Raw genomic sequence first — 17,048 nt, 5'->3', positions numbered from 1 at the left:
CGATCCATAGCATTTTTCAACAGCCTACTTGATGGCAAGACGAAGTTTGCCGGGTTCACTAGTAATAAATAAACCTGAATGTTGCTGTTATCCAATGTACGAAGTATTTAAATTTGTTTTACCAAATTAGGATGATAGTGTTGTCTAATAACACAGAACACCTAGATATAAGAAATGAATGTAATGTTTGGAAATGATACTAATAAAGAAATTAAAAAAAAAAATGTACGAAGTATACTGCAACTACGCTAAACGCTGAATTTCTGGCCGATTGGTGGGTTGCTAGGACCAAGTTGAACCATGTTCCCCTAGTTTTTTTTCATACATGATGTAGATTTCTCAGTAAATAAAAGACACAGAAACTGAGTGAATTAGTGTATATTTCGACATTTTCAAACGATACAAACGAATCGCTTGCTGATAGTTCCACGTGTTGTCAGAGCAGCTTTGTGGTGTTGTTTTGCAGGACTAATTCCAGCTTATTCTAGTACGGGTTGATGGCTCTGTTTGTGCGACAAACAATGCTCCATACAGTCCGATGCACACACATTTAGTCAATGTGCTCTTTTCTTCTAACATGATTGTCCCATATGTACATTTGTACAATACACTGCTATGTAAATTGACATTTGCTTTCACAATTTTAACATACGAGGACAATCGCTTCATATGTTATATCGCATTCATCTCATTGTGCCTGTACATAACTCTCTTTTGGTCATTTTTTTCGCTGTCTTTCGCGGTCGGTACTGTCACTCATAGACAAAAATTACAAGATTTTCAGTCTTATTTTGTAGTTTTACTGTCTACTTATAATATTACAATGATTTTTAAAGCAGTGTAAATTGTTTGTGTGCTGATATAATACATAGGACATGCTATCATCCTAGTGCAATCCACGTTTGATATTTGGTAGCCAAGGCTGAAACGAAAAGGTAAAAACTTTTTTTTACGCAACTGGGATGTTGGCTAAGGTTCACAATGAAGGTTGTATTCTCGCTGAAATCATTTTTTTTACTGTACAATTGAATCTACCGTGGATGCAATAAATATCATTTTTCTCACTTTTAAATGTAAATTAACATTTATATCTATCTGTAGTAGGCTCCACCCTAAATTTTGGCTGTTATATTAATAGTTATATTGTAATTTGTCTTTTTCTCGCAGACTAGAGCGTCATCAAATTGTTCTATGTTCGGTTCATCAACGTTCTGCTGCCACATACATATCATCCATTAGCGCATCCATCTTCCAAACAATTTTCACACTAGTACCACAGGGAGTTAGATACACTACAAGCCAACTCGGTCATTCTCCTACAATGTCATCGCACATTTCGTGTCCACCGCGGCCGGACATCATTCGCCTTTTAGCCGTTTGGTGAACTCCTCCTGTTGCTTCTCCTTCCACTCTTTCTTTGGTTTCATTCGTTTCAGCTGACCATCCCACACCAGGTCCACTAAACCACCCTGCTTGGCAATGACGCTTTTCACTCGGTTGGCAAAGTCGATGGCTGACTCATTTTCGCCTCTCGTCATCGGGGGCAGATACCAAACGTCGCAAACAATCGCCCACGAGGTCATCATCATGTATAAATACTGCATCATCGAGTATCGAGAGCTGTTCCAAAATGCATCACCGAAGCGGGCGTCGTATCTAAAAAGGGGAGAGCGAAAATATTATTGTGTTCGTTTTTTCTACAATTTGTATGATAAAGTTGATGCTATTACTTCATGGAAAAAGGTATCAATATAGTTGAAGTCTATCCTTGAAATATGTAATTAGGTGTCTAGACACCTTGTGAATTTGTCTACTGTTCCCAATGAATGATTCCAAAAGTTAGGATCAAGATCCTCCGAACTGTTGAGCAATACACTGAGGAAACGGAACGTAAGAGATGCATAAGATTTTCTTATGAAATAACGACATAAGAACTATTTTGTTTTACAGTTTTGAGAATCTTATAGAAATTCACAACAGACTTATGAAATAAGGCTTATAAGCATTGGCGTAGTTAGGGTTTTTTTTCTGGAGGGGGCCTAAGGGAGGCCAGCGTGTTCTGATATCACGGATGTCCGTCGCAATAATTATAGTTTTCACAAATCTTGTATTTTTCATAGATGTAAGTGTCTTTAATCGCTTTGCGGTCTTAATAGATTTCCATTTTTAATACGTTACTTGTTCGTTTTCATTTATTTAGTTTACATCTAAACAGATAACTTGAATCAACAATTACTCGGTTCGTGGCCGCATCTCTCCATCCTCAGTTCTGCCCCACTAAATCGATACGCACTTGATCCGCTCACCTAGCTCGCTGCGCTCCACGCCTTCTCGTACCAACCGGATCCGACGCGAACACCATCTTTGCAGGGTTGCTGTCCGGCATTCTTGCAACATGCCCTGCCCATCGTATCCTTCCAGCTTTGGCCACCTTCTGGATACTGGGTTCGCCGTAGCGTTGGGCGTTCTCGTGGTTCATCCCTCGTCGCCACACACCGTTTTCCTGTACACCGCCAAAGATCGTCCTAAGCACCCGACGTTCGAAGACTACAAATGCTGTCAAATCCTTCTCGAGCAGCGTCCACGTTTCATGCCCGTAGAGGACTACCGGCCTTATGAGCGTTTTGTACATGGTACATTTGGTGCGGGTGTGAATCTTTTTTGACCGCAGCTTCTTGTGGAGCCCATAGTAGGCCTGACTTCTTCTGATAATGCGCCTCCGTATTTCACGGCTAACGTTATTTTCAGCCGTCAGCAAGGATCCAAGATAGACGAACTCGTCAACCACCGTATCCCCGTCTATCGTAACACTGCTACCTAGGCGAGCTCTGTCGCGCTCGGCCCCACCAGCTAGCATGGCTACTTTGTCTTGGACGCATTCACCACCAGTCCAACTTTTGCTGCCTCGCGTTTCAGACGGGTGTACAGGACCTTTTCAAATGTTCGACCGACAATGTCCATATCATCCGCGAAGCAAACAAATTGGCTGTTAAGGTGAAGGTTCATTGAGCACGTAAACATAATGTTGCCACCCACTCGAGCCACCCGCTAAAGCACCCTTCTCGAGCCACCCAACAAGGCGGAGCACAATGTTATGTGCGTCGGCCAAAAATAAATCATCATGTTTCATGTATACCTCCACCAACAAAATTTTGTAGGTAGTGTTACTTGCACACGTTTCATACAAAGGTATTATTGTCGATATGAATTCATCAACAATTTCATAAAAACTCAGAATCACAATTTATTTCATTTGGTAGTGAAAACATGTTTTTTGACCAAAAATATAAGCATTTTTCACACCATGCGTGTGTTGTTTACTATTTTTGGCAGTCTCGCTTCTCACGGACGGAGAAAGTTGCCATCAGTATGCATTTGAATTCTACAGTCAATTGTACTGTATAATATCTTATATTCATTTTTGCTGTTAATTGCGTCGTACATTGTTTTTCTCGCGCATAAAAATGTTTTGCAACACTTGTGACATTGTACACTTTTTGAGTATTATGAAATTGTAAAATACGTGGTTGTAGCAAGTGTATGAATATCCAAACCATTCTAATTGCAAACATAAAAACTGGCATCACTTCCAATCAGTGAGAGCGGCGGATGAAGGAGACGTGCCAACTCCCACAATAGGTGAAGTTAAGGATGCTATCAAACAGCTCAAGAACAACAAAGCAGCTGGAAAGGATGGTATTGGAGCGGAACTTATTAAAATGGGCCCGGACAGGTTGGCCACTTGTCTGCACCGATTGATAGCCAGGATCTGGGATACTGAACAGCTACCGGAGGAGTGGAAGGAGGGAATAATATACCCAATATACAAAAAGGGTGACAAGTTAGAATGTGAGAACTATCGAGCGATCACCATTCTTAACGCAGCCTATAACGTGCTTTCCCAGATCATCTTCCGCCGTCTATCGCCACTGGCAAGCAGATTTGTGGGAAGTTATCAAGCCGGTTTTGTGGACGGGCGATCGACGACAGACCAAATCTTTATGTTGCGGCAGATCCTCCAAAAGTGTCGCGAATATCAAGTCCCTACGCACCATGCACCGGCCTATGATACCATCGACCGCGAAGAGCTTTGGAAGATTATGGACGAGAATGGTTTTCCCGGGAAACTGACTAGACTGATCAAAGCAACGATGGATAGTGTACAGTGCTGTGTGAAGATATCGGGTGCATTATCGGACCCGATTGAAACACGCAAAGGACTTCGACAAGGCGATGGTCTTTCCTGCCTCCTGTTCAAAATTGCGCTAGAAGGTGTTATGAAACGGGCGGGCTTCAACATGCGGGGCACGATCTTCAATAAATCCAACCAGTTCATCTGCTTTGCTAACGACGTGGACATTGTCGGAAGAACGTTCCAGGTGGTTTCTGAACAGTATACACCCGATTCTGTTTTTGTACGGGGGATGCGTACCGTGCAAAAAAAGTTTTCAGTTCAAAATTTCAAAAACCGTGCAAAAAAAGTAACACCATTTCTCGGCGTTTCATGCAAAAATAAGGTTTTGGCGAAAAAAAATGTATGGAAACTTTTTTTGCGCGGCCGTGTAAAAAAAAATCCGTGCAAAAACAGAATCGGGTGTACCAGGCTGAAACGTGAAGCAGATCGGGTTGGATTGAAGGCAAATACGTCGAAGATGAAATATCTGCTGGCTGGAGGAATCGAGCGCGATAGAGCTCGCATTGGCAGATGCGTGATGATCGACGGGGATAAGTTCGAGGTGGTGGATGAATTTGTCTACCTCGGATCATTGATAACGTCGGATAACAACTGCAGCAGAGAAATTCGAAGACGTATCATTGCCGGAAGTCGTGCTTACTACGGACTCCACAAGACCTTGCGGTCTGGTAAACTTCACTTCCGTACTAAGAGTACCATGTACAAGACGCTGATAAGACCGGTAGTCCTCTACGGGCATGAGACGTGGACAATGCTTGAAGAGGACCTGCAAGCGCTAGGAGTTTTTGAACGACGTGTGCTTTGGACGATTTTCGGCGGAGTATGTGAGAACGGCGTATGGAGGAGAAGGATGAACCACGAGCTTGCGCAACTCTACGGTGAATCCAGTATCCAGAAGGTCGCCAAAGCTGGAAGGGTACGATGGGCGGGACACGTTGTGAGAATGCCGGACAACAATCCCGCAAAAATGGTGTTCACCTCAAATCCGGCCGGTACAAGACGAAGGGGAGCGCAACGAGCTAGGTGGTTTGACCAAGTGCAGCAGGATCTTGGAAGTGTGGGGCGATCGAGAAACTGGAGGTTAGCAGCCATGGACCGAGTTAATAGGCGTAACATTGTGGCGCAGGTCATGTCTTGAAGGACGTAGAGCCAGCAAAAGTAAAGTAAGTAATATGTGTACAAGTATACTGACAAAAAATAATTGAAATCCGTTAACCCTCTAATACCCAACCCCGCCTTTAGACGGGGTACACTTTGGAATTTTGTGTATTTTTTCGTAGCTCGCAAATCAAAATGATTTTATTTTTGGCTTACACCTTGACTCATAACACGCATATAAGAAAAGTTTTTTATGACTTTTGAATTTTTTTGTATTTTTAGAAATTGTTTGAAAAATTGCATTCTTATGTAACCAACAAATGCCTGGGCTTCATTTAACGTGTAATATAAAAAATCGTACCTTTTATATTTTTCTACGATTAACCTATCACAAACGAAGAGCCTGGTGGTATTAAAATCATTTCAAACCTGTTTTTCTGTTAGTTACACGGAAAATAAAATACGCTCCGAAAAAAAAAAATAAAAATTTAATATTTTTAAAAATACCGTAACAATTTAAATTTTTATTATTGCCAAAAATCAACAACTAGAAAAGGCTTCAAGAAAAAATGAAAAAAGCTAGGGATGTTCAAAAATAAAAATTATAAAAATCAAAAACCAAAATTTAAAAATTTGCGAATAAAAATAAATAAATGCCCAAAACGTGTTTAGAACGATTTTAGATAACGAAAAATAATACTTAAATCGAAAATAAAAATTTGGGTATTAGAGGGTTAAGTATTCCCTGAGCGGTGACAGTTTTAATATTTTTTCTTTCACTTAGGCCTATAAGGATTAAGACGTTTTTTAAAACTTTGTTTCTAAAGGCAATCTCTGATAAAAATCTTTCCAGAACATCTGATGTTGTAGGAAATATCTCCTGCAAGGATCTGTGAAGAAAATTCTTGGACCTCGAGAAATTCGCTCAAATTTTTCTTCAAGAAAAAATTTTCCTCGGAGTCAAACAGAGCTATTTTCTTAGCTCAGCAACCCAGACGCCTTCAGCATGACTTTTCGGATGTTACCACATGGCTAAGACCACGCTACCACATCAACCAGATTGGGCCGATCATCAATTGGGCCGATGATTTGCTGTATAGGTACCAACATCTGCAGTAAGAAAGAACAAACTACTCGCAGCTGTTGAAGTGAATGATAAAGTATTTTCGCTTTGCTTCGCTCACGGGAGGTTTCGCAAGCCAGATTTTCGCTAAAAAAATAGTATGATGGAGGAATGGGAATGAGTGATGATTCCGAACCCTGTACGGAATACCAATATGTATGAACTTTTTGAAGAAGCCGTGGAATTTTTACTAGAGAAAATATTTAAAAAAATCTTTGTGAGAGTCTGATGAGTAGCATTCTACGAGAATCCAAAAATTCTTAGATAAATTATTCTGTGTGAACTTCAAGAGACACCTATGGACAAAAACAATTTCCTGGGAAATTTTCAGGAAAAGCTTTTGGAGGTGTTCTTGGGAGATTATTTGCAGAATTCCCTTGGAATGTCGAATATTTCATGGAAAATCGGAGTAAGAACTCCTAGGGGAATTCTCGCAGGACCTGGAAAATATTTAAGTATATTTTCGTTATGGTCCTATATAAAAACACGTTTTTCGTCCAAATATTTTGAAATATGTTTTTTTATGCTACAGTCAACTATCCATAACACGATATTTTATGTCTCGATATCGATGGAACCCTAATTAAATTTGGTTTTCATGGCTATCTCGACCGCAACCGCAGTTGCACTACTGATTTTGTATTCCATAACTCGATACCTCCCTAGCACGATGATACATTCAAAATCGAGTTACGGAGAGTAAACTCAGTAGGCGTGCTTATCAGAGTTGGTCGCGACCTGGGAGGGAGAAACCGATACGAAATTTATGTACGTCAATGTGAGCCAAAATTATGCTGTCACGAACTGTCCCTGTGAGCCCGGATCTTAAACTATGAACTTACATGATAAAAGCGCATAATTGATCAAAACATATTTTAGCATTTCATCAAATGTGACAACAAATCGATTACAAAGCTATTCATGCTTATTCAAAAGTAATGTCACGATGGGAACCTTTTATTCTGAGTGAATATAAACTATTCAAATACGCATCATTTTACTTTTTTCAATAAAAACGAAAATGAAATGCACGGAAACCTTTGGCCCTTTTTGCATGTTTGTCCGGAAAAATCGAAGCTACACAACAAAAGAAAACGAGCAATTTTCATCAAGTCTGACTTGATTGTTGTTGGCAAGCTGGAGTGTTCTTGCAGTTTGAAAAAACTTTATGTCATATTTTGTGTGTAGTATCTGTGCCTCCCTCCCAGGTCGCGACCTAAGGGATGCGAACTGAAAATCCACAAGCAGCCAGGCTGCTGTCAAACAAAAATGTTCATGAAAATTATCCGAGTATGCCTAGAGATGATCGGTCTTGATTTCGTCATGCTAAAAACTGTTGTTCAATTGATATAACACAAAGACTGCCAACTGCCAAAATATATGTAATTGGTCCAAATTATGCAGAAATCTTTTACAACACTTTTCAAATATACTTTAAATTAACATACGGCCAGAAACTTTCTGTTTCAGTCTGTTTATTGGATTTATCGTCTGCTTTGAAATCATTATGCTTTGTGTGAAGCATTTTAAGAGTGTACTTATAATGTGGTAACCTGTGAGACGAGCAAACAAATAACGGTTAGCACTCGTGGAAAAGATTTTTTTCAATTTGAACGACCAAAACATTCGACTTCGCACCCCCCAGGTCGCGACTGTTAGTTTATTTAATTCATGTGCATTGTACTTACTTGATGGCCACCGGGTATATGACACCGCCTACTTCGAAGCTTCCTTTTTTGAACTGCATCACAGATGTGTTATTGATACAGGTACCCTCGGGGAAGATAAGAATAGGTGGGTTGGTCGGATCGGATACGTGTTCTTTTAGCCTGAAATGCAATACAATGAGAATTATATTAGATATGTAGTCTTGAAAAGTAGAATACTCAAATTACCTCTTTGCCACTGCCATTCTGTCTTTGGCTTCAGCCCGCTCAAACCAAATGTGTGGAGAGGCCCTCGCAAGGGCTCTCTGAAGAACTCCCAGGAATCCACCGTGCCTTTGTCCGATCTATGTCGCAAATATAAAACAATTCTCACACTAGGTAACAACTTAAAGCAATGCAAGCGACTATCCAACTACCTTGCGAGTCTCTCATTCAAGAGCAAGCTAAAGCATTCGATGCACTACGACTACATAATGTACTTAAAGTAATGTGAACGGGAATTACTCACCAACGAATAACAGTTATCACACATCAACATAAGTACATCAATAGGACTGGTGTGATTCGCCACGCAGATGCCATTCAATGGGCGATTTTCAATGTTATGATAATTGACAACGGATGACAATGCACTCGAGAGTACGCCGAAACATTGAATCAATACCTTCTTCACCATCCATCGCTTGGTGTGTCCTTCCGGCAGGCAACCAACCAGTGCCGTGCATAATGTCAACCACATGACCTAGATGAGTAATGGGTTCATAATATACGTAGAGAGTTGTTGTAATATTTACAATGCAATGGTGGGCTATGTGCTTGTGTGTGTATTGGTTGTATGTATGTGGGAGTAGATGGCAATGAAGGTTTTTTAGTGTACTGGTGAATGGCAGGACAATCACAATGCTTTTTCGTTTTAGATATTTCATCAAAATGCAGTGTTCGGCTTGAAAACCGCAGTGGGGGACATTAGATGCAGGGTGTCGAAATGCTTGTACCACTTAATGATTACTGCTAACTTATAGTACTAACTGTGCTACTAAATAGTTGAAATTAATTGTTTTCTGAAATCAATTTTTTTTTTCGTTCTATTTGCAAACATGTGGTAAAACTACTATTTTATAGAACGCTTGTACTGACAAGTATAATAAGAGCGACTCCAGTAGCGTTCCGAATCGTATGGCGAGTTACATAATGTGTGTACCTCTTTTATGATTTGTAACATTGCTGGAGGTACCCTAGCCGAAGCCATGGTTTGAATTACAAATATAGAACGTTAGCGTTTGTCATCTTAACTGATTATGCTTTTATACCATGTCACGGGAGGCAAGATATAGGTATGCACGATATACAAAACACCTTCGCATATGGACCATTCGTAAGACTGTACCTTTGGTGTTAATGTAGTTCTTTATTACACTTCTTCATATATGCAAATTCTATTCATACACATCCCGGTATCTGAGATCATGTACTCTGTGCAATTTCTGAATATTCGTACGTAAATCTAAGTGGTATAAGCATGTGTTATTAGGCGTGCATCTTTATCATGATCATATTTACAAAATGCGTTCACCTGTCTGGTGAGCCATTTAAGAATATAAAAAGCCACTGTGGTTATAGTATACCAGGACGTCACAAAATGTGAGCGGAATGACCATACCATCCAATAGTTAATTTATAGATACTATATTAGGAATAAGTTTGAGCGAAAGATGTGCAAACATGTTTCGCGGCCATTTACCAAAGAGTACGAGTGGTCGGTCGAAAGAATTGCAATGTCAATCGGTGTCGTATGGTTGGCGACACAGAAGCCGCAATTCTTCGGTTTGTACTCTAGATTGTGGAAACGAATCACTGCGGACAGCGAACGGCAGATTATGCGGAAGGTGTGCTTGAACACATAGTCGTTTGCCTTCACGCGCAGTGAACGGTTGGGCACAATGCCGACGAAAGCAAATCCAATCACGCAGTACACGACCTAGGAGAACGAGGCGGAAGTATCGGGGGTCTTACAATTAGAGGGTGATTTAGTATAGTATTGATGGTTGTTGAATGGGATAGATCCGCATTAGTCGCGGATTAGGGTTATGGAATTCTGAAATGTTCATGAAGCCGTAGGAATTGACGACAAGGGTTGAATATATATGCTAAAAACAGGGTGGCCACTTAAATAGATGAGTTTTATCCGGTGTTCCCGGTGATTTCTTGAAAATTTTCCCAGTGCTAAAAGACAAAGGAACAGCAGGTAAAAAAATATGCTGGTGTTTGGTTTTCTCTACTAGAAACATAAATCAAACGTGATCAAATTTAGTTCGGGAATTTCTTATACCTACTGAAAGCCTAAATTTACTCTACAAAGAGAATAAAATAAAGAATAGACTAAGAAAATTTACCATTTTTTCTCTGACAAGATATGATATCGATTGTTGAAAACTTTTGAAATAGCTCATTGTTTAATGTTAAATGCAGGTGTAGAAATAACTATTTGAAAGTTTACTATTTGTATTTGTAAAGTATGCAACATTTCATGGTTAAAACATCCTAAGAACTTGCTTTTATTCATCAATCTTCTTTTAATGGTCATCAATTCTGAAAGTTTTTTGTATCTTTTTGTAAGTACATTCTTATTTAAAATGGTTTACCACTGGGTGGCTATGTAACCTTCGATAATCTGGAATATTCGTTGTTGCGGAAAAAAACAGAAAAAAAGTTTGGTGGGCAGTACTATGGATGGACTACCGTTTCAAGCACAGTGTTGTTGCCGTTTCCAAAATCGATGGAGTTCCGCCAACGTGAGAGCCCGAGTTTGGGCGGAGGAAGCGGCCTTGGTTTTGCGGATAGACCAACAGTAAGTCTTGGCGCCCGGCTACATATATGGCAGATGGAACAATGCATCAATAGGCTCTCAAAATGAAAAATGCAGTCTTTGTGGACTGTTCGCGCGTCAAATTCACACAGTTTTCGGACACTTATTAAAAACTCGCGACGGACTACGTTTAACCAAACAGATTTATTGCGCGAACAGAAACAACTTTTATTGAAACGCGGACGAGGTGTAGTACTCGCGACGGTATATTTACTTCTACCTATCTGATTTCACATAACAAATTTCCAACAGCTGGCTGACCACCGATCGAGAGCGATCGGGATAAATACCTTTCGCACACTATCGCCCGCTCATACCTACTCGTCTCGTGAAGCGAAACGGGCCAAAAGTTATCATGCGAGGAAGCAAGATGACCAATGGTACGGATAGTGTGGAACATGTTTGGTCACTCAATTCTAAGTTATCCCTGCCTTGCTCGACCATACGCCGGCCGCCTTGGAATCTATTGATTTCAATATCTCCTACTCTAACTAGTTCTAGTTCAAAAATTCATTATTTGTAGTGGTTTCAAATTTCTTATATACTACACTGCTGCTACTGTGCCAACGATAGAGTTGACCCATATTCGACGACGATTGCCAACGGGATGACCTTGGCCTATATACCGACTGACGCACAGCCGGCTGACTATTGTTGGTCAACTTGTTTTGGATGGAACGTTGTTGTTATTTCCAGTGTGCCTCGATGGTAAGGGAGATTGGATGTAGTATCGTGAAGAAATATTTGTAAAATCGGAACAACTTACCTGGCAGACAATTTTCTATGCCTGAGTTGGTTCCGTTTACTAGTTTGCTGTCTGCCAGGGGTTCGTTAGGTACCGATTGTAGTTGTTTGATGATGATGCTGACATTGATGAATTCGCGTTGCAGATCTCCGTACACTATGCAGCGACTTCGACCTCGACTTCGACGACTTGTGACACAACGGCTTGTGAATGGTGAAACTGCGACAAATTGGATGACTACAGCTGAATGTATACGTTGGATTCATTGAACAAATTGGGTTGATGACTTCTCTGGACTCTTGGTGAAAACTTGACGAACTTGACGTTACGACGCTTCAATGACCTTCAACTACATGGCTGACTTAGGAAGTTTTCTTGGACGTTTCGACTTCGACTTGGTGATGATGAACGGATGATTTGGTGGGAACGGATGCTGAGGCAATCCGTGTCCCGTGTAACGCTGGTGGTCTCTGAATAAAATGAGAGGGTGCTTTTTGAAATGTAATGCTGAAAACGAAAAAGACTTGCCTGAACGGAGGCCCTATGGCCTCCGGTGGACGCCCAAGCGGCGCCGACGGTCCCTCTGACTGACGATGATAGTTTCATTTTGCCCTGTTGGTCGATGACGTTGATACTCTTCGGTATTGATGCTCTCCGTGGCGGTTACAATTCTGGACCCGTGATGCAGTGACGATCCTTAGGTTGGCCATACCCGTGAACAATCATAGCGTGAATCCAGGAGGTTGAATTGCGCACTTCTTCCTCTGAATGCGACGGCAGACTCGTACCTCGGAATATCAAACGTGGTTTGAAACTTTAGTTTCAGGACAAAACTGAATACCACCAATTTGTTATCTAGCCGTATGCTAGATTGACTTGACTGGATGCAACGATGCACATGCAACTACCACCAACGAACACGACACATATTACCTCAATATCGGTGGAAAGGACGCGGGACGACTCATGATTTGTGTTTGAGTGTCTGAAATTTTGGTCGAACCAAAATGCAAGAGGTATATCTGGAGAAATATGAGAGGATTACTTTTTCGAAAGTTTAACAAATACATAACTTAACTGGGGTTGCGGAGGCCTTTCGACCCCTGCCGTTGGAGGAGTCCTAGTTCTCCCCTTCAGCAGACGAAAGATTGTCTCTTATCGGCAGCACACAGATCTTGGAGATCGCTCGCTGGTAACTGCCGTCTTTGGTCCGAACGGTGACAACTCTGATGTTGCCGTCAGAACCTGGGTGAATCTCTGTCACCCGTGCCAACTGCCACTTCAGTGGTGGCAAATTCTCCTCCTTTATGACAACCATAGTGCCAACGCCTATGTTGTCCCTCTGTCGCGTCCATTTCGTCCGATTGTGGAGGTTGGAAAGATACTGCTCCGACCATTTCTTCCACAACTTCTGGTTGAAATCCGTCATCCTTTGCCAAGCCGAAAGTCTGTTTTCCGGAACTTCGCCAAGATCAGGTCCCGGAATGGCCGTCAACGGCCGGTGGATCAAAAAATGTCCAGGGGTGAGGGCCTCAAAATCGTCCGGATCGTTGCTGATTGGGGTCAGCGGTCTGGAATTCAGGATTGACTCTGCTTGAGCCAGCACCGTAAGCATGTTGTCGTATTCCAGACTGCGCGTGCCGATCGTTCGTTTGAACAGGGTCTTGAACGATTTCACCGCTGATTCCCACAGTCCACCGAAGTTCGGTGAGCGGGCTGGAATGAACCGGAACTCGATTCTGTCTTCGATCGTCTGTCGTAGAACTGCTTCGGTGAATTGTTGACTAGCGAAAAGCTGCGCAAGCTCCTCCAGCTTTCGTCGTGCGCCGACGAAGTTTGTCGCGTTATCGCACATTATCAGCGACGGTTTACCGCGGCGTGCGGTGAAGCGTTGCAATGTCGTTAAGAATGCCTGCGTCGACAGATCTGCTGCTAGCTCCAAATGCACAGCTTTGGTAACTAGGCACACGTATACTGCCACAAAGCACTTGACCGGACGAGCTCGGCGCTGCGGATAGACCACGTAAAACGGTCCGCAGTAGTCGACTCCTACCTTCTGGAACGGGAAGCATGGCCTGACTCTTTCGGGGGGCAGATCAGCCATCAGTTGCTCCTGGATCTTGGGTTTCACACGAAAGCACTGGACACATTCGTGGACAACCTGTCTTGCGAGATTTCTGACGCTCGTTGGCCAAAACTGCTCTCGAACTGCCGATACCATCTGTTGCTGACCGGCGTGCAGATATTTGCGATGGTAGTGGACTACGACGATTTTGGTGAAGGGATGCCGGTGGTCGAGAATGTAAGGATGCTTCCTACTATCTGCCACTGCCGCGTTTTTCAACCGGCCGCCAACGCACAATACACCCCCGACAAGTTGGGGATTTAGCGCCGATATTCTTGAGGAATCTTGCACCTGACCGTGTTTGGCAAGGTCTGAGAATTCTTGTGGGAAACTCTCCCGCTGAGACAGCTTTACCAGCTCCCTAATCGCTTCTTCATATTCCTGTGAAGTGATGCTGCCTACTTTCCTACATGATCGATTCGCCGGTGACGTATTCCATTTGAATCGTCGAATGTAAACGGTCAGTCGAACTAGATCTACTAGCGACGAGCGAAGACCGAATATCTCACTTGGGGCAACAGCCGGGAGGGCCGCAACGATGGACTTTTCCTCCAGGTCTGCCTTAGCGAACTCGCTCTCGTTGATTTGCGCCGAACTGGGCCAGTAATGTTCGTCCGACATCAACCATTTCGGCCCGTGAAACCAACGAGACTCGTACTGAAGCTGCGCTGGACTCATGCCTCGAGAAATGATATCCGCAGGGTTGTCTTCACCGGCGACGTGATTCCATACACTACCCTTTGTAATGTGCTGGATTTCGGAGACGCGATTTGCCACGAACTGCTTCCACCTCGAAGGCGACGATGAAAGCCAGCATACGACGATGGTCGAGTCGGTCCAGAAACGACATTTGGTGGCAACGGTGATGTTCTTGGCGACTTTCTCGTACAAGTGTGCTAGAAGTAGTGCCGACGACAACTCTAGCCGAGGGATGGATAGTGACTTCTTGTTTTTCTTCAAATTCTCGAGCGGAGCTACTCGTGATTTGGAGGTTAGCAGGTGAACCATTACACTCCCATCTGCAGCTACGGCGCGGACGTACACGCATGCGCCATACGCCTTGTTCGAAGCGTCGCAGAAGCCGTGGAGTTCTACCGCTTCGGTACTGCGACTCGTTCCAACCCATCGGGGAACAGCGATTCCGTCTAAGCCGGTCAAATTCCGTCTATATTCACGCCACTGGTCTTCTAACTGCGGGCTGAGCGGTTCGTCCCACTCGCAGTCGTGCTTCCAGAGGTCCTGCAGGAAGATCTTCGCTTGGATGATAACTGGACCTACCAGTCCTAACGGGTCGAACAAACGAGACGCATCCGAAAGAACACAACGCTTTGTTATCGCTGTGGACTCATTCCACGCTGGCGAACTGAATCGGAAGCAATCCGTGCTAGGCTCCCAGGTTAAACCTAACGTTTTGACTGCGGCACTCGATGAATCCAGTTCTAGAATCGATCGTTCGTCTCTCAAACCCTCCGGCACCGCTGACAGCAATTCCTTGCTGTTAGAATTCCACTTTCGCAAGGAGAATCCTGCCGATTGAAGCAGATCATTCATCTGACTGACAAGGCGCTTCCCTTCTTCGATGTCGTCTACGCCAGACAGCATGTCATCGACGTAAAAGTCCTTCTTGAGGACCTTAGCAGCAGCAGGATGCGACTCTTCACCTTCCTCTGACAGACGCTGCAGACACTTCGTGGCTAAGTAGGGGGCGGACGCTGTACCGTAGGTGACTGTGGTGAGTGCGAAAGTACGAATTGATTCCGAGGGACTGTCTCTCCAAACGATTCTTTGCAGCTGGTGGTCTGCTGCATTCATGAGTACCATACGGTACATTTTTGCGACGTCTCCTACGAGGGCAAATCGGTGGGTACGGAATCGTAGTGTGATGTCCACTATCATGTCCTGAACGACGGGGCCTACCATTAGGGCATCATTCAACGAAACTCCGGTGGACGTTTTGCAGGATGCGTCGAATACGACACGCAGCTTCGTCGTCGTGCTGTCCGGCTTCAGAACAGCATGATGAGGCAAGTAATACGACGGAACGCTCGTGTCTTCCTCGGAAACCTCTCTCATATGGCCCATAGCCAGATACTCGCGCATGAACTCTGCGTACTGCTTCTTCAGTTCTGGATTCATGGCGAATCGTCGCTCTACCCCCAAGAAACGCTTGATTGCTGTCGACCGAGAATCGCCTAGCTGCTGGATTAACCTCTCGTTCTTCGGCAGCGTGACCACGTACCTCCCTTCGTCGTTTCTGTATGTCGTCCTGTCGAAGAACTCCTCACATGCTGACTCCTCGACGGATAGCGTGCTGGCTGACTGGCAAGTCTCTACTTCCCAGAACCGCGAAAGCTGGTCTTGAATTTCCGCCGTTGAGCAGACGTGAACAAGGGAGTACGATGCCGCTGGATCCTCTGGAATACGACCGGAAACAATCCATCCGAATACGGTGTCTTGAAGAGTTGGGCCGTCGTCGGTTGCTCTCCGCCTTTCCTCCTTCAGCAGCTCCATGTAAAATTCTGCTCCGATGATGACGTCTATCGGTCCCATCTCGAAGAAATTGGGATCCGCAAGAAGCATTGAATTCGGCAGATTCCACGCAGCGGTATTGATACTGACGGTAGGCAGCGACACGGTCAGCTTCGGAAGCACATGGAAGGACATCTCTTCGGCGAATGATGAAATATTCGGCGATCTCGGACCCACTACGGCAGTGACCAGCCTTGTTGACACTGCTTGCGACGATCCAATGCCTTGAATCGACAGATAGACTGGCGTTTCGTCTAGCTTGAGCTTGCTAGCGAAATTCTTTGTCATGAGACAATGTTGCGAACATGAGTCCAGCAGTGCTCGTGCTGGAACGGACTTGCCGTAGCGATCTTGAATGCTGACTAGCGCGGTCGAAAGAATGATGTTTTGTGTCGGTGTAATTGGGAGAGCTACATGTGTTTGGCTTGTGGTGGCGTGTTCTGTGGCTGGCTGAGTGTGTGAGTCTTGGGTGTTGGCAGTGTTAGCGGTCCGAGTCTGTTGGTTCGGTGTTGGCGGCTTGGATTGTGGCTGTCTAGATTGTTGGTTGACTGTCGGGGGTCTTGATTGCGTGGGTGGAACGGAGGATCTAGGCTGTTCAGTGTGCAGCAGTGTGTGATGCTTCTGATGACACTGTCGACACGCCCCTTTCTCGCAGGTTCTGGCGAAATGACCAGGATACAAACAATTCCGACAGAGCTTG

General features: G+C 43.8%; 1 protein-coding gene across 2 annotated transcripts in view; it reads right to left on the bottom strand.

The window, feature by feature from the left end:
* Positions 1–362: 362 nt before the first annotated feature.
* Positions 363–17,048, bottom strand: part of LOC110679163 (glycerol-3-phosphate acyltransferase 3) — a 50,691-nt gene continuing 34,005 nt past the window's right edge. Inside the window, exons 4-7 of one of the 2 annotated variants that reach the window (XM_021853247.1) lie at positions 8,592–8,825; positions 8,312–8,427; positions 8,105–8,245; positions 363–1,656 (exon numbers count right to left, since the gene is read on the bottom strand). In XM_021853247.1, the coding sequence (XP_021708939.1) occupies positions 1,359–1,656; positions 8,105–8,245; positions 8,312–8,427; positions 8,592–8,825 (789 nt within the window). In that variant the 3' untranslated portion in view covers positions 363–1,358. Of the gene's footprint in view, positions 1,657–8,104; positions 8,246–8,311; positions 8,428–8,591; positions 8,826–9,824; positions 10,062–17,048 lie in introns of both variants that reach the window. The other variant, XM_021853246.1, reaches the window with a different exon arrangement.

The sequence above is a fragment of the Aedes aegypti genome, chromosome 3 (genome assembly GCF_002204515.2).
Source record: "Aedes aegypti strain LVP_AGWG chromosome 3, AaegL5.0 Primary Assembly, whole genome shotgun sequence".
NCBI classification, from domain to species: domain Eukaryota; kingdom Metazoa; phylum Arthropoda; class Insecta; order Diptera; family Culicidae; genus Aedes; species Aedes aegypti.
The sequence above is the reverse complement of the archived record's forward strand: the minus strand, read 5'-3'. Positions and strand labels throughout refer to the sequence as shown.